General features: G+C 38.3%; 1 protein-coding gene across 1 annotated transcript in view; it reads left to right on the top strand.

Annotated features, from left to right (window-relative positions):
- LOC126484903 (Down syndrome cell adhesion molecule-like protein Dscam2) overlaps positions 1–19,450 on the top strand; it is a 505,795-nt gene that overhangs the window by 455,314 nt on the left and 31,031 nt on the right. Inside the window, exon 30 of the mRNA XM_050108503.1 lies at positions 11,991–12,099. Within this exon, the coding sequence (XP_049964460.1) occupies positions 11,991–12,099 (109 nt within the window). The remainder of the gene's footprint in view (positions 1–11,990; positions 12,100–19,450) is intronic.

The raw sequence follows: 19,450 nt of genomic DNA, 5'->3' as shown, positions 1-19,450 counted from the left end.
CCGGCCATCCTGATTTAGGTTTTCCGTGATTTCCCTATATCACTTCAGGCAAATGCCAGGATGGTTCCTTTGAAAGGGCACAGCCGATTTCCTTCCCCATCCTTCCCTAACCCGAGCTTGTGCTCCGTCTCTAATGACCTTGTTGTCGATGGGACGTTAAACACTAATCTCCTCCTCCTCTCCACACCTCACAAAAGAAGCAGTCATATTAAGCTGACTATACAGGGTGTTACAAAAAGGTACGGCCAAACTTTCAGGAAACATTCCTCACACACAAATAAAGAAAAGATGTTATGTGGACATGTGTCCGGAAACGCTTAATATCCATGTAAGAGCTCATTTTAGTTTCGTCAGTATGTACTGTCTTCCTCGATTCACCACCAGTTGCCCCAATTGAAGGAAGGTAATGTCGACTTCGGTGCTTGTGTTGACATGCGACTCATTTCTCTACAGTACTAGCATCAAGCACATCAGTACGTAGCATCAACAGGTTAGTGTTCATCACGAACGTGGTTTTGCAGTCAGTGCAATGTTTACAAATGTGGAGTTCACAGATGCCCATTTGATGTATGGATTAGCAATAGCCGTGGCGCGGTACGTTTGTATCGAGACAAATTTCCAGAATGAAGGTGTCCTGACAGGAAGATGCAGCTCTCCATCCTACTCTATCCTGTGCAAGCTTCTTCATCTCACAGTACCTACTGCAGCCTACATCCTTCTGAATCTGCTTAGTGTTTTCATCTCTAGGTCTCCCTCTACGATTTTTACCCTCCACGGTGCCCTCTAATACTAAATTGGTGATCCCTTGATGCCTCAGAACATGTCCTACCAACCAATCCCTTCTTCTACTCAATTTCTGCCACAAACTCCTCTTCTCACCAATTCTATTCAATACCTCCTCATTAGTAATGTGATCTACCCATCTAATCTTCAGCATTCTTCTGTAGCACCACATTTTGAAAGCTTATATTCTCTTCTTGTCCAAACTATTTATTGTCCATTTTTCACTTCCATACATGGCTACACTCCACACAAATACTTTCAGAAACGACTTCCTGACACTTAAATCTATACTCGATGTTAACAAATTTCTCTTCTTCAGAAACGCTTTCCTTGCCATTGCCAGTCTACATTTTATATTCTCTCTGCTTCGACCATCATCAGTTATTTTGCTCCACAAATAGCAAAACTCCTTTACTACTGTAAGTGTCTCATTTCCTAATCTAATTCCCTTAGCATCACCTGACTAAATTTGACTACATTCCATTATGTTTGTTTTGCTTTTGTTGATGTTCATCTTATACCCTCCTTTCAAGACACTGTCCATTCCGTTCAACTGCTCTTCCAAGTCCTTTGCTGTCTCTGACAGAATTACAATGTCACTGGCGAACCTCAAAGTTTTTATTTCTTCTCCATGGATTTTAATACCTACTCCCAATTTTTCTTTTGTTTCCTTTACTGCTTGCTCAATATACAGATTGAATAACATTGGGGAGAAGCTACAACCCTGTCTCACTCCCTTCCCAACTACTGCTTCCCTTTCATGCCCCTCGACTCTTATAACTGCCATCTGGTTTCAGTATTTTACTCCTGCCACCTTCGGAATGTGAAAAAGAATATTCCAGTCAACATTGTCAAAAACTTTCTCTAAGTCTACAAATGCTAGAAATGTAGGTTTGCCTTTCCTTAATCTATTTTCTAAGATAAGTCATAGGGTAAGTATTGCCTCACGTGTTCCAATATTTCTACGGAATCCAAACTGATCTTCCCCAAGGTCAGCTTCTACTACCAGTTTTTCCATTCGTCTGTAAAGAATTTGTGTTAGTATTTTGCAGCCATGGCATATTAAACTGATAGTTTGGTAATTTTCACATCTGTCAACACCTGCTTTCTTTGGGATTGGAATTATTATATTCTTCTTAAAGTCTGAGGGTATTTCACCTGTCTCATACATTTTGCTCACCAGATGGTAGAGTTTTGTCAGGACTGGCTCTCCCAAGGCTGTCAGTAGTTCTAATGGGATGTTGTCTACTCCCGGGGCCTTGTTTTGACTCAGGTCTTTCAGTGCTCTGTCAAACTCTTCATTCAGTATCATATCTCCCATTTCATCTTCATCTACATCCTCTTCCATTTCCATAATATTGCCCTGAAGTACATCGCCCTTGTATAGACACTCTATATACTCCTTCCACCTTTCTGCTTTCCCTTCTTTGCTTAGAACTGGGTTTCCATCTGAGCTCTTGATATTCATGCAAGTGGTTCTCTTTTCTCCAAAGGTCTCTTTAATTTTCCTGTAGGCAGTATCTATCTTATCCCTAGTGAGATAAGCCTCTACATCCTTACATTTGTCCACTAGCCATGCCTGCTTAGCCATTTTGCACTTCCTGTGGATCTCATTTTTGAAACGATTGTATTCCTTTTTGCCTCCCTCATTTACTGCATTTTTATATTTTCTCCTTTCATCAATTAAATTCAATATTTCTTCTGTTACCCAAGGATTTCTACTAGCCCTCATATTTTTACCTACTTGATCCTCTGCTGCCTTCACTACTTCATCCCTCACAGCTACCCATTCTTCTTCTACTGTATTTCTTTCCCCCATTCTTGTCAATTGTTCCCTTGTGCTCTCCCTGAAACTCTGTACAACCTCTGGTTTAGTCAGTTTATCCAAGTCCCATCTCCTTACATTCCCACCTTTTTGCAGTTTCTTCAGTTATAATCTACAGTTCATAACCAATAGATTGTAATCAGAGTCCACATCTGCCCCTGGAAATGTCTTACAATTTATAACATGGTTTCTAAATCTCTGTCTTGCCATTATATAATCTATCTGAAACCTGTCAGTATCTCCAGGTTTCTTCCATGTATACAATCTTCTTTTATGATTCTTGAACCAAGTGTTAGCTATGATTAAGTTATGCTCAGTGCAAAATTCTACCAGGCGGCTTCCTCTTTCATTTCTTCCCCCCAATCCATATTCACCTACTATGTTTCCTTTTCTTCCTTTCCCTACTATTGAATTCTAGTCATCCCCGACAATTAAATTTTCATCTACCTTCACTATCTGAATAATTTCTTTTATCTCATCATACATTTCTTCAATTTCTTCGTCATCTGCAGAGCTAGTTGGCATATAAACTTGTACTACTGTAGTAGGCATGGGCTTCGTGTCTATCTTGGGCACAATAATAAGTTCACTATGCTGTTTGTAGTAGCTTACCTGCACTCCTATTTTTCCTATTCATTATTAAACCTACTCCTGCATTACCCCTATTTGATTTTGTATTTATAACCCTGTATTCACCTGACCAAAAGTCTTGTTCCTCTTGCCACCGAACTTCACTAATTTCCACTATATCTAACTTTAACCTATCCATTTCCCTTTTTAAATTTTCTAACCTACCTGCCCAATTAAGGGATCTGACATTCCATGCTCCGATCCATAGAACACCAGTTTTCTTTCTCCTGATAATGATGTCCTGTTGATTAGTCCCATACCAGAGATCTGAATGGAGGACTATTTTACCTCTGTAATATTTTACCCAAGAGGACGCCATCATCATTTATCCATACAGTAAAGCTGCATGCCCTCGGGAAAAATTACGGCTATAGTTTCCCCGTGCTTTCAGCCGTTCGCAGTACCAGCACAGCAAGGCCGTTTTGGTTAGTGTTATAAGGCCAGATCAGTCAATCATCCAGACTGTTGCCCTTGCAACTACTGAAAAGGCTGCTGCCCCTCTTCAGGAACCACACTTTTGTCTGGCCTCTCAACAGATACTCCTCCGTTGTGATTGCACCTACGGTACAGCTATCTGTATCGCTGAGGCACGCAAGCCTCCTCACCAACGGACCAATTTTAATAATGATTTATTAATTTTAAAAGTAAGTAAAATGTACAAAAATGTTTGTATCACATAGCTAATCTATTCAAACTTAAGGTGAACAAACAGAGCACAGCTGTTTACCATGAGCCTGGTCCTGTATTATTAATAAATTATCAACATTAGCATTCATTCAACATTAGCACCCAATGGCCCATATAATAATAAATGAAGAATCCCATCATCACAAACTTATGAAAACATGCTCCCTTTGAACCTGCCACATAATAATAAATGAAGAATACAATCATCACAAACCTACCAGAACATGCTCTCTTTGAATGCACCCATATAATAATAAATGAAGTATACCTTCATAAAGCAAACAGCACATGCTCCCTTTGAGTAGGCCCCCATACAATAACTCAATAACTTCTATGCCAGTAACTACATTGCCCCTCAGCTCTGTTTCTACACTTGTTCCGACTTCTTGCAACATTACTGTCTGTATTACAGACATCAGAGTGATAGCAACAGATGCCAGCCCACAGATGATGTCAATTTTCACTCCATCCTCTTTACATCAGCTTACAATTTTAAAATAATACACATATAACACACTGCTTTTTTTAATTATTACTATGTACATGGCATATATTCCTTCTAATAAGATATTTCGCTCTTGGTTCATCATTACATAGCATGGTGGAAATTCCACTTCACCAACCTTTAACATATTCAAATTTTCTTCCAAATCTCCTGATCTATTAGACATACATCCCAATACCTATTCTCATCTTCAACCTCTGTATCCTCTTTAAATAACCAATTAAGTATTTCACTCACATTCTCATGATTCAATTCCTCCATCTTTCTTGCCACTGCTCCTATATGTCTGGCCCCAGCACCTGATGCACCCTTTCATGTGACACCCAATCATTTGTATTATACTCATGCTTATCTTCCCCATCCATTCACTGTTAATACGGCTCACATCGATTTGCACTACCTTCAGTACTGGCACATTGAAATCTTTCACACTTACTGGACCGTCTTCCCCATTTGTGACAAACTCATTTACAATATGCGAAGAAGTCTTGAGACCCACTCCACCTACACTGTCAGCAATACTTTCATTTATTATACTTCTAACAGGCTCAGCTCCAATTTCCAGTCCCACTGTATCTTCCAATGTAGCCAAACCAATCCTATCCTTCTCCTATCAATGCTCCACCATCTCATCTCTGTCAGATAACTCCCTTATGTAACACACATGATTGTGTCACCTTTGTGATTAACACATTTCCCATCTGTACAACCTTTATGCCTCCTACTGAATTTCATGTAGCCTCCCCACACATCATTACTCGTGGACCATCCTACCATTGTTCCTCTCTCCCTCACGGCAAATTCTGTTAAGATTTCCTTGCTCAAACTCAACACTAAACATGTCTTTTCTTAAATTGAATAAATCAATTCACTGAAAAATTCTGTATAATTATACTTCCCATGGTCCTTGGCAAACTGCACTGATGGAATTACTTCCCCAATGACTTCACCAAATATTACATTCCTTAAACTGAATCTGTCTCTCTTTCAGTATTGCTCAGCTCACTTCTTAACCTTTTATTGTTACTTTCAAGGCTCTTACATTCATTTACCCTACAGCATCTTAATCCTGCATCTGTTTGCAATTCATACTGTGCACATCCCTGCAATTTTGTCTCAAAAATCCCAAGATCACTAAATACAGTTTTCATATGAGTCCCTATTTCCTCTGCTAAATCTTCTGTCACTGAAGAATGTTTCATAACTTTAATATCATCCTCAACATTATCACTAAATTCAATTATTTTGTACTCAATGTGATCTAATTCTTCACAGACTTAATCTGTTTTTTCATTAATTTCTGATTCTGACTCCCCATGACTGACTTCACCCTCCTCACAATTTGATTTATCCTCCCCATGACCACTTTCCTGAATTTTCTCGAAAGAACTATTCACCTTTATCACTTCATCAGATGTTGATAGCATATTATCAAATTTGCTAGACACTTCATTTATTTTATCAACAAGTTCATCTTTTAAATCCCCAGCTTCAGACTTTATACTAACAACAATTTTAGACTTTATATAATAAAATTTTGGTTCCATTCTGCCCATTAGTTCCTCACTCTATGAGTTGAAGAACAGATGAAACTGATCAGCCATGGCTGATAACAAGCAACACAAGATCTATAATGCAACTGATGCTTGTATTTAACTTGGGGCTGCTGTGATGCTGCAACATCAATGTTACTGTGACACATTGAGCAGGGGACAATCCAGACACTGTGATGACGGCAAAATGAAAACAGTTTGGAACAGATGGTGATGCTGGCCAGCTCTGGTGTGGTCAGCAGCTTCTTGCAACAACTGCCATGTGGACTGGCAGCAGCATGAACATGGCAGCTTTGAGAAACTCATGCGGACTAGCGGCATTCCAAATTCATGCAACAGACTGACTATGGCATGAAACGTGGTGGCACGAACTAGGCATATACCACAGAGTATCTTACACTACAGCCTACCATTATGTCAATGTTTACATATGCACAACGAATGTACTTCCAGATTATTAATGCTATATAGTGCCTATAGCTCTCAACCCCCACATTGATTGTTCATAGGCTTATCTATTTCCTGGGACACTTGATACTGGAATACTTATTGGGTTGAAAGGAAACACTACAACCCAGAATGAGCACACCCAATTGCAACATTACCTACAGTTTGAGGTAACTATTGCTGCTAGCAATTCAGCAGAGGGAACGTGCACAACATGTTAAATGGCTTGTCTGTACAGGGGTTTCGTTGCACATCTTTGCATTATGCCCTTACATAAGTGAAAAACGATTGTTAAGGTGGCATGAGAGATTACTCAGTGAAATAGTGACATGTAAGACAAGAATAAATTAAGTAATAAAATCAGGAATTAAGGCTATGATCCTTCGGGGTATTAATGAACCTTAAGCATATGTTTGAATTGTACTCTTCCTTTATTCATAGTAAATTACTTTGCTCTGAATGATAGTACTACACATACTATACACAATGGTCCGATCAGAATCTCAAACAGTTTTAGCAGAGCAGCTTTTTTTAAGAGATCAGAAGCCAGGCCAGAAATATTTAGTGGATATTGGATCAGACTCTTATTTCCTTGAACTCTACTGAATGGCAGCTGGCCATCAACCTCGTTCTCTCTTACTGAAGTAAATAACTCTTTTATACAGAAGTACAGCACACAGCAATAGTTATGGGCCTGCACTGTGTCATTGCGTGGGATTTCACAATCAAGAATGTGACTTGGCTCATCATTGGAGTTGATTTTTTACTGTAATGCTGGCCAACATGGCAACTGTCAACGTCATCACAGGCCTGACAGCTTCGGGATTCTGACATACTGCAGCAATGCACACAGCTGAGATTGTGCAAGCGGAGTGTATGCAGACCTACTGCAGCAATTTCCAGCCTTGACACGATTGACTGGAGTATCAAAAGGCTTATGTGACAACGCAGTACACTGTATTAAAACCGTAGACCTAGACCTCTAGCTCCTATCTGCTTAGCCATTGCAAAGGCAGAATTTAACACCATGCTTATGGAAGGAATTCCCCATCTGTCTGGTAGCCCATGGTCATCCCCCTCGCACCTTGTGCCAAGGAAGGGTGGCGCATGGTGTCCATGTGGGGACTACAGGGCACTCAGTGCTTGAACAGTACCAGTAACAATTGCTTGCCTTGCCAACATACCCAACTGGTATTTATCGCACAGTTCAGCATGGACTTCAAACACATTTCGGGAATCAACAACATAGTAGCTGATTGTCTTTCCAGTGTTGACAATATATCAAGCACCATCAACTTCACTCAACTTGACAAGACACAAGCATTGCACCAAGAACTCCAGAACCCCCTCAAGGGTATTGGAATTTCGATTAGTTGATGTTCCTGGTGCAGATATCAAACTGTACTGTGACCTCTCAACCTTGTCCACTCTTGCTACTACATCCCAAAGACGCACCTTGTCATCCTGGCATCAGACCAACATTCCATCTTAACTCTAAGTGATTTGTTTGCCTGGAATTTAAAAAGATAGCCGAGAATGCACTCATTTGTATGTCAAGTGCCAGCAAAGAAAAGTTTCCTACCACATACACACACCAGTAGAGGATTTTCCTGAAACAACTACATGATTTACTCTTGTACATGTTGATGTGTTAGCCCCATTACCTCCATTGAATGAATAACATTACATTCTAACTATGGCAGATCGATTTACTTGCTGGCCAGAGGCAGTGTCTGTTGATAACTTCTCCAAAGAAACCTTCACTTCTGCTTTTGTTTCAAGCTGGATTTCTCAATTTGGTTGCCCACTACATGTCCCAACAGACTCCAGCCACCAATTTTAATCACACATGTTCGCTCAATTCTACAAATTCTGTGGCACTGTTCACAACAAAATGACAAGCTACATCCAGTGAGTTATCATTATGAAAGAATGCTGGCACCATTCCCTAAAGGTAGCACTTGTGTGCCATGCACTCATGGACCACAGCTGTACCAATTGTTTAACTTGGTCTAAGGAACATTTACAGGTCTGACTTACATCAGCGAATCTAGTTTTCTGCAACTTCCTGGAGAGTTGGAGATGCGCAGTTCTCCGAGCTATCCAACCACAATCATTTTGATTTTGTACATTAATTGAGAGAACATATGTCAGAGATTCACCCTTGCCAAGCTTTGGGACATGACTCACCTTCCCACTATGTACATAGTGACCTAGGGATATGTGCAAATGTCTTCTACATACAGATGTCATCTTCATACAGATGGAGTCAAACACCCACTTCAACCATTGCACTTAGGTCCATGCAGAGTCTTACAATGAATAGTAGATGCTCTCAACATAGTAGTAAACAGCAAGCTCTCTATCATCTTGATTGACCATGTCAAACCTGCATCTGTTTTCTAGGAAGTACTACCAACTGATATACCACAGCTAAAAATTTCTTTGCAAGTATCAGAACCACCAATAGTGCCAGCACCTACACCATCTGCTTCAGACCATCCTCCAGAACTCAACACATGATCAGGACAATGTGTACATTTCCCAACATACTTCCTCGACAGTGCTCCACTTTCCCCGGCGGGACTGGTGTCGCAAGTCACATTTTCCTGGTGCAGTGTCATGACATGAAGTGTTGTGTGTGTGTTTATTTAAATCATAACAGCCAGACATTTTTTGCACCAGCTGCCAGAGGTGCTGGTTTATTTCCTTAGTAACATACTTATTCTTATTTTGTGATCTACCGTTTCCAGAGATATATTCCTTTCAAGTTACTTCATTACAGACTAAATAATATATGTGATACAAAGCAAAAAACAGACCTCTTGTTGAAAAATTTGGATTTTGGATATTTGTGATGGAAAAGAGGTGTTTTGAGGTAAAGTGTTTTAAATCTTCACTTTTTACCAGTGTTAAATTGGACTATTTAAGAGACAAATTCTGCATATAAATTATCTTAAAATGTCCTTTGTCAAATGGCGCAGAGTTTTGTAAGTTACCATTCCATATTATGCTGTTAGCCTCTTCAGACTATAGCACATTGTAATATACCTAAATTTAAAACAAAGTGACTTGATCCCAAATTGAGAGAAATTAGTCAACATTGTGCTGCTTTTTTGGGGCAGAATATTATTACATTCATTCTATGTTATGGCCAAGTGCAAATTGGCAACATCTGTAGGCATTTATAACTCTCAAACAAAAAGGGGCTGCTTGTCTTGTTTGGATGTACTGTAATCACAAATTGTTTGTCATTTATACAAAGCTTCTCTGAGCTCCTTAAAATGCCTCTAAAAATTAGGAGATGCTGTTTTGTAAAGCATTATATACACTGTTGTGAGATTTTGGGAAGAAGCCTCTTGTTGGCCAATGTTATTTCCCCATAATGATAACAGATCTGTTTTCAGAATCTGACATCAGTTGCTTTTAATGCTGTTATTGGCTCCTGTTTGGTTCAAAGCACTTCCAAAACAATGCAAGCATGTGCAGAATGAAAATGAATATTTTAGACTTTATCAAAGATTTTTGCTTTTATTGAATATTTCACTTCTCTGGCATGAGGTCAGTTTCCACTTTCTACCTCACATATAGATTCATTCTTATATTTCAGAGAAGATTCTACACATAAAACTTCTCTGGGCTGCTTCATCTTAATAGTTCCCATTTCTGTGCAAAGTAATATAGTTTTGTTTGTTCCTTGTATGAGAGTTTATATTTATATGACAGTCAGGCTAGGACTCGACATAATAAATTTAAAAGTTCGACAGCAGTGTCAGCCAAACAAGTTGAGACATGATTAGTATTACACAACATAATAAAATTGTGAGTGGGTTCCTTTTCTGAACCAAGAACAAACTTGATCTCCACAGTTGTTTTACTTTAATTAAGGTATATTTTAGATTCTCTTCCTGGTGGGACCTGTGAGCCATGGTTAATAAATGAAAGTAAGAACCATAAGCATTTGAAAATTCCTAAATACTTGCCTGTTGATGACTTGTACAAAAATATGCTACTAATTTGTTTTTATTCCACCTTATTCCTTAACCATTGGCACAGGAGGGTCACACCATGTTGATAAAACTGTGTTTCTTAGGATCCAAGTATTATTTGTGTATGAGCTAATGAAGATGAAACAAAGAAACTTTTGGAGAAAGTAGTATGACAGCACTATTTTAATCCAACAAAGGTTCAGGTAGAGTAACAATACTGAAAAAATGTAAATTCTTTTATAGAAATGTTGCTACAAGTTTCTTGATGTGTATGTTTCTTTTGTTACTAAATGAAAATCAGAGAAATTACACAGACACATTTTAATATTTTCATTCTTGTTGACATGACAGTCACAATGTATTTTATATGAGGACCAACCTATTGCATGATTAGTTTTGATAGTTTTGACATATAAACTATTATAGAATGCTTCTGAAATGCCTTAGTGTATGTTACAATCTGAAATCAGACGACAGTGTATCAAAATATTCCACTTCATTCAAGTTCATAACTGTACACAGGAGTATAAATTGCACAAACATTGTACAACGCTGCAAGTGACGACACTTAATACGTTCCACTTGATGGTGATTCTAGCACTCTGTTTTTGTACAATTTATGACTCTGCGTGAACTTTGCACTTTAGATGATGACACATACTAAGGTGCTTCATTGTTGTTGTTGTTGTGGTCTTCAGTCCTGAGACTGGTTTGATGCAGCTCTCCATGCTACTCTATCCTGTGCAAGCTTTTTCATCTCCCAGTACCTACTGCAACCTACATCCTTCTGAATCTGCTTAGTGTATTCATCTCTTGGTCTCCCCCTACGATTTTTACCCTCCACGCTGCCCTCCAATACTAAATTGGTGATCCCTTGATGCCTCAGAATGTCCTACCAACCGATCCCTTCTTCTGGTCAAGTTGTGCCACAAACTTCTCTTCTCCCCAATCCTATTCAATACTTCCTCATTAGTTATGTGATCTACCCATCTAATCTTCAGCATTCTTCTGTAGCACCACATTTCGAAAGCTTCTATTCTCTGGTGCTTCATATCACTTGAAAATGGCTTGTTTGCCAAAACTAATTGCGGAATAAATTGGGCATTATACTCATTACAGTTTCCGGGTGAATTGTGATTTCATGAATATGTATCTACATTTTCATTTGTTTATTTGTAGCTAACATAGAGAATATTAATAATTTTTGACTTTCCATAATTTTCCCATTTGGCAATGCACCATTCCTGGTATTATCAAGTTATTCTTAGACATATAATTTATTCATACTTGCCTCAAAAACTGTCAATGTCGTTCATCTCTTCATTTCTTCTATGATTTTTTTAAAATACAGTTTTCATTCTCAATATTTTGTGTAATCACTAACAACAACAGATAAGGTACCAAATGGAATAAAAAATGGATAAGTTTAATTACTAGTCTTTATTTCATACCTACTTCAGTTTAAAAAAAAGGAACAACGTAAATGTACTGTAACGAACAAAATAGAAAAATTGCATTTGAAAAACCACAATTAAATACACCTAATAGCCATATAAACTTTTCTGTTTCAGCTGAGTCTACATTTGATCTTGACTCAAGCACAGAATCCACAGAAGCATCACCAGAAGTGAGCCACAGATCAAGACGTGGCATGGTAGCAAGAAGAGGGGCGCCCTCCAGGTAGTGCAAGTAGGTGCTGCGATATTTGCATGCATGAGTAAAGAAAGTAAAACAGTTCATATTTTATGTATGTGTTTAGTTAGAAAATGAAGGTTATCAGACTCAATCTGGTTAGTTGTACACATCTGGATGATGGGTAAGGTTAACTGTAGCAAGTACCATGTATAACAAAATTATTAATATGACTCAGCTCTTATAGGATAATCTACATTTGTATCTGCATGGATACCCTACAAATCATGCTTAAGTGTCTTAACAATAATTCTCTATTATTCCTCTCTCGAACAGCACACGGAAAAAATAAACACCTCTTTCTTTCTGTGTGACCTTTGATTTGCCTTACTTTTTTATGAAGATCATTTCTCCCTATGTAAGGTGACATCAACAACATATTTTCACATTCAGAGGAGAAAGTTGGTGATTGAAATTTCTTGAGAAGACCTCGCCACAATGAGAAATGTCTTTGTTTTAATGATGTCCACTCCAAATTCTGTAGCATGTCTGTGACACTCTCTCCCATTTCTCAATAATACAAAACATGCTGCTCTTCTTTGAACTTTCTTGATGTACTCTATCAATCCTATCTGGTAAGGATTCCACACTGCATAGCAGTACTCCAAAGACGATGGACAACTGTAGTGTAGGCAGTCTCTTTAGAGGGTCTGTTGCACCTTCTAAGTGTTCTGCAAGTAAATTGCAGTCTTTGGTTCACCTTCATTACAACATTTTCTATGTGTTCCTTCGAACTGAAGTTTTTTGTAAATGTAATTCCTAGGTATTTTGTTGAATTTATGGCATTTAGATTTGACTGATTTATTGTATAACTGAAGTTTAACAGATTCCTTTTAGCACTCATGTGGATGACCTCAGACTTTTCATTATTTAGGGTCAATTGCCAAATTTCACACCACACAGATATCTTTTCTAAATTGTTTTGCAATTTGTTTTGATCTTCTGATGATTTTTCTAGATGATAAACAACAGCATCATCTGCAGACAACTTAAGATGTCTGCTCAGATGTTCTCCTAAATCATTTGTGTGGATAAGGAAGAGCAGACAGTCTATAACACTACCTAGGAGAATGTCAGAAATCACTTCTATCTTACTTGATGACTTTCCATCAGTTACTATGAACTGTAACGTTTCAGACAGGATATTATGAAACCAATAGTATAACTGAGACTGCTTGTGAGGTACAGTGTCAAAAGTCTTCTGGAAATCTAGAAATGTGGAATCAAATTAAAATCCCTTGTCAGTAGCACTCAACATTTTGTGTGAGTAAAGAGATAGTTGTGTTTCACAAGAACGAGGGTTTCTAAATCTGTGTTGATTGTGTGTTAATAGACCATTCTTTTTGAGGTAATTCATAATGTTTAAACACAATACACAGGGTGTTCATTTTAACTGAAGACATCGGGTTATCTTGAAAACTACACATTGGATTAAAATAAGTTATAGTTCCAATTTGTTTGTCTCAGAGGGGGACATCCAACGATACCACACTTGAACCCCCTCCCCCCACCCAACCCTGTGATTGGGTGGTAGGTGCAACTTTGAAATCTGCAATGGAAACTCCCGTTTTGTATTGTAGATTACTATCCTATGGTAAAATCTACATACATTTTGTCTGAAGTATCTTCGTTTCATCACCAAAGGTGCTGTAATTATAGGAATAGAAATGTGTATACAACTGTAATTTATGACATGTACTTCAATTGCATAATGTGCTGGGCAACTGTCATGCTGACCACATACATTGTCAAACATCCAGGGCAACGTCCTGTTATAGTACTGATAGTTCCTATCAAAGACTTAATACTGCCATTTTCACTATTCGAACGGTATCAAAAGTGAGTGATACTTCGACACGTAAATTAGTCTACTTTGCTTATTTTCATTCACTTATGTCATATGGTATTACGTTTTGGGGTAACTCTTCCCATTCTAGAAGGATATTTTTGGTTCAGAAACGGGCGGTTCAGGCAATAAGTGGTGTGAGTTCACAAACCTCTTGTCAACCTCTGTTCATGAGTCTGGGTATTTTGACATTGGCCTCTCAATATGTATATTCCTTATTGTTGTTTCTTGTTACGAATATTAGTTTATTTCCAAGAATAAGCAGCTTTCACTCGGATCAGACTTCCTTAACTCTTGAGCAAAAAGGTGTGCAGTATACTGCTGCATCCATTTTCAATAAGCTGCCACTCAAATTTAAAAATCTTAGCAGCAATCCACGCGCTTTCAAATCGAAACTGAAGAGTTTCCTCATGGGTCACTCCTATTCTGTCGGGGAGTTCCTTGAAAAATTAAGCTGATTCTTATTGTATTGCTGATAGCGTTTACTTAAACTTATGGGCTGACTTTTTTCTGGTTCATGAACCTTTATTTTTATCTGTTACTACTTTTATGTTGTAAGTTCATGTACTGACACGTTCCATGACCTTGGAGATTTGCTCCTCAATTTGGTCCTACAGAACTTGATGTGTAAATATAATAAATAAATAAATATTCCAAAAATATTTGATATTTGCATCCACTCAATGTGCCGTTGATAAAATACAAAACAATGAGTTTGTTCCCCATGTTGCCACACCATACATTAATCAACTAAGTATGTTGATGGTCAAGTTGCCGCAATCAGTGGGGATTGTCTACACTTCAGTAATGCATGTTATGCTGGTTAGCACTACAGTGGTTTGTGGATGTAGGCTCAACAGAAAATAGTACCTCAGCAAAGAACTGGGGGGTTGTTTGCATTTCTTGACATGCCCATTCACAAAACACTGCCTGGTTATGGAAATCAGTTACATGTGGTATGGATTGTACTTATGACACTGCAGTATTGTGTCAGTATTACCTACGGACATACCAGAATCGTGGAGTAACTACCAGGTGTTTATCTGTAGGTTGTGGTGCATTGCCACTAGTACAGCTATTTCATTAACTTCTTCTGTAAAATGTCTGCTTTGTTTCCTTTTGTCAGTCTATATGCTGCCACCAGACATAAAGGCATTCACAACCTTGTAAAAGAATGAATAAGAGCAAGCTTTCTCTAGAAAATGCTCGGCATACAAGGCAACAGCAGCCTCAACATTTCTCCCACCTTCTTCATATATAGGATCATTTCCTTTGTTCCATCTGTGGTTGCAATATTCATCGTCGACTTGCATGTCTGTTATCCAAATGATAGGTAGGTCTGTGGACAATAAACACTGCACAACTACTGTAATGTTTAGAGCCGTTATCTGTTCTACATCTGCATGATATGTGAGCTCCGGTCACAGTGTACTGCCTACTGTGATCGTCATTGTTTGCTACACAGCCACAGTGGTGGGTCAAGTAGTCCCCTGCTCATTAAGTTAGAGGAATGTAATGTTGGGAATGGGGTTTCAAATTAGAAGTTATGATACACTGGCCTGTCCTACTCTCACAGCAAGGAGACGGTCCAACATGCCACTGGATATTCAAGGTCCATTGAGTAGCATGTCAAATTATGATTGTGTACCCATTTCTATTCCTCCGGTTACAGTGCCATCTATGGTGAAATGAAGAAAATGCTTCAGACAAAATGTATGTAGATTCTGCTGTAGAATTGTAATCTGCAATAAAAAATGGGGGTCCCCATGGAAGACTGAAAGGTTGCCTTGCTCCCCCCCCCCCCTCCCTGCTGCCCCCCCCCCCCTGCTGCCCACAAAGAGGGTGGGGTGGCAGGTCAAGTGTGATATCTTTGGATGTCTCCCTCCGAGATAAACAAATTGAAATTATAACTTTTTTTGATCCAATGTGCAAAGCAGTTTTGAAGATATTCCAAAAAAGAACCTAATTGGTATATAATCTGGCCCAGGAGACCTGCTTAAAAATATAATCTAATTTTTCCTCTTTGTTGCATGAGGTAATGCAGCCTCTGGATGAAATGTGAGCCCAATTAGATGAGAACTTAATTAGAAGATTACATTTCAAATATATTTTACCAACTAGGACAACACTTAATACTGAAATTAGTGGCAGCTCATAACCACACATTCACTATTATCTCTCAAATGGTTTGTTTGCAAGCCCATGTTTATTGGAACATTTTTCATTCTTCTGTTGTAGACTTCCACCCTTGTCAGTTCTCACTGATAATCATGATACACTCAGTACACAAATTTTGAACGAGGCACATCTTTCAGCCTTGTGCACTAAGTGGCCGCTTGTGTTGCTTGAGCCTTAAAACAGGCCTGCCCCTATCTCACAGTAACAGTAACAATAATAATAATAATAATAATAATAATAATAATAGTAAGAGTGATAATCCTGTTGTTGTTGTGGTGGTGGTGGTGGTGGTTGTTAGCACATAAATTACAATGTAAGACAAGTGGTTAATTTTCATTGAAATTTACTAACCAACACAAAAATTCATGCATCATGTCATGCAAACACTTGACATATAGTCATACTAAATAATACATATTTAAAGTTTTACAGCCAATGGCTGCAGTACTAATGTATCAGAGGAAGAAACTTGAATTAAGTGTCTTGAAATTACGTCTGACTCTACATGGGTCACTACATTTGCCTTAAGTAAGGCTCAAAGTTATGAATGGTGTCACAAAACTTGTGAAATTTGTTGAGTCAAACAGTGACCTACTGGAAAAAAGAAAATCATCATAAATACAAAATAAGTGCTCAAAATCTTTTACTGGATCTCAAATCAATCAGAGGTTCGGAATTCATAGACTCAGATATTTATTATTTTCTGTTTATCATATGTACCAATGGAGTAAATAAGGATTACAAAATTTCATAGTCTGACAAGGATACTCATTTTTCTGAGAATGCCATGAAACAAAAATGTAACTTCAAAACTACTTATACTACAAAACTGCAACTTATTTCATAGCAAACGTCTTGGTTTATGTGGAACACAATAATGTTGTAATATTTGCTTGATTTCACTCAAACTCAAAGAAAAAATATTCTAGAAGTTCTCAAAAACACTCCTCTTGTTTTCTCAAAAATAATATATTTCTTATGAGTATGTTTAGGAACACTGGTTTAAATTTCAAGACAGAGAAAATGGTTTCTTTGGATATAATGTTAACATTATATAGCATAAAAGAAAGCTGCTCGCATTGGTCGAGATCCAATGACTGTTAGCAGAATATGGAATCGGTGGCTTCAGAAGGGTAATACGGAACACCGTGCTGAACACTATGTGCCGCAAAACGTTTTATACAAAATCGTCAAGCTCATACACCTCTTTTTTGTGGTTGTGTTGCTTCACTGGTGATTTGAAAACAGCTGAGCCGCAGGCTTGCATTGATGTCTTAGCTTCGCTGGATACTCTCTGAACGGTCCTCAAACCAACACCACAGGTTTCAGCTGTCTGCTCCTGGCATTTGGCAATGGTATGACCCGTGCCTTGTGCCAGCGTGGATTCAGCAGAAGATTGCTGACAGTGATTTCATGACAATAACATCCTTGTAATGGACTGGCCTGCACAGAGTCCTGACCTGAATCCTACAGTACATCTTTGGGATGTTTTGGAATGCCGACTTCGTGCCAGGCCTCACCACCTGACATCGATACCTCTCCTCAGTGCAGCACTCTATGAAGAATGGGCTCCCATTCCCCAAGAAACCTTCCAGCACCTGATTTAACATATGCCTGCAAGAGTGGAGGCTGTCATCAAGGCTAAGGGTGGGCCAACACCATACTGAATTCCAGCATTACCGATAGAGGATACCACGAATCTGTAAACGCAAATCAGTGCAAGATGTTTGAAATTATCAGAAAAATACGTCTAAGCCTTTGAAAGCTTGCAAATGATGTTGTTTTATTAAATAGATCCAGATGTTCTGTTGATTTCATCCCTGACCATTCTTATCGCCTTTAATGTAGAGCTTTGCTGAGAGCAGGATCTTGCCTCACTGATGTTGCTATGTCACAAGACATGGTGGAGACCTCTTGAGGATTGCATGATGTTTTGGTATATTTGTAAGCATATAGTTTTCCTGTCTGTCAAATGCTCAATCAGGTCATATACACAATCCAGATTCTGTAATCTGCATTTGACTGTTTTAGTGATGGATGGTACTAAATAAATAGATGAACAGAACACTAAAAACTTAATGAAGCTCAGCACTGGTGCCACTCCGCAGTACCATTGGGCAGCTTAGAATTTGGCCCAAAAAGGCAAAATCAAGATGTGTTGTTAGTAATTAGGCGAAATTTGTAGTCATATGAAAAGATTTTAAATTTCTGCAGACCAAAAATAATGTCCAGAACTCCCTTTCCAATCTGATAGTACTGCTCACATGTTGGTGACAAGGTTATTGATACAAAACACAAAAGCTTCTCAGGACCTTCTGGAAACGTATGTGAAGAAAGACTGCCATGATTCCATGCTCAACAGCATCAGTTGCTAAGATCAGGCACTGATCTGGTTGACATGTTGCTTGACAAGGTGTTAATTTTAGTTCATTTTGCAGTTTCTGAAACACCTCTTGATAAGACCTGGGACCACTCGTACTTCTTTTTTTTATTATTTTTTTCCAGTGAGGTTTACAATGTTTTATAGAACTATGTCCTGTGACAGCATACCTAAATTAAATAAAATGGTTATTCATCTCAATTGAACAGTAAGAATATTCACACTATTTGAAATGCTACAGTCTGTTGTGCCTTGGTCTAATGGTTTTTTTTTTTTTTTTTTTTTGAAGAAACACTTTGTTTTGTATATCTTTGTGCTGGACAAGGTCAAGGTGTATTGTAGCTTCTAGGATGGTCCTATTCACACACTGACTTGATACTGACAAGTTAAATCCAATTAGCCATTGTTGGTTATGTTATCCACTATTACTTTTGCCCCATGATGGAAGACTGATAAGTATCATCCCTAACTCCGCAATCCAAATACCGTTCCATTTTACAATCTCCTCCCTGATTTTTTTCCCTTTTACAATTATCCTTATGTCTTTCTAGTCACTTTTCCACTATCCTTTTGGAGTACCCACACATGTCTCCACAAGTACAGCATATCCTGTAAATTCCTACTTTTTTCAGCAGTTTTTGAGCATCTGTGCTCAACCTTAGGTGTGCCTGTATGTTTTGGGCATGTTTGTAGAGATGACAATATTCTGTTTCCTTGAGATCTTACCCATAACATCTTCAAAGGACCTCACATTTCACAGATGGCTGTACATCACTGTGACCTTTATGTGGTGGTCTAAAATCTCTTTTTATTTCAGAGGTCAATTTCCCATTCTTCAACAACACATTAATGAGATTTTCCAGTGCAACATAGAGCACCTACAGTTCACCGATCTTCTTGCTCCACCTGAATACAATTTTGCAATACTGCTCTTT

This window comes from Schistocerca serialis, chromosome 6 (assembly GCF_023864345.2).
Source record: "Schistocerca serialis cubense isolate TAMUIC-IGC-003099 chromosome 6, iqSchSeri2.2, whole genome shotgun sequence".
Lineage (NCBI taxonomy): Eukaryota > Metazoa > Arthropoda > Insecta > Orthoptera > Acrididae > Schistocerca > Schistocerca serialis.
The sequence above is the reverse complement of the archived record's forward strand: the minus strand, read 5'-3'. Positions and strand labels throughout refer to the sequence as shown.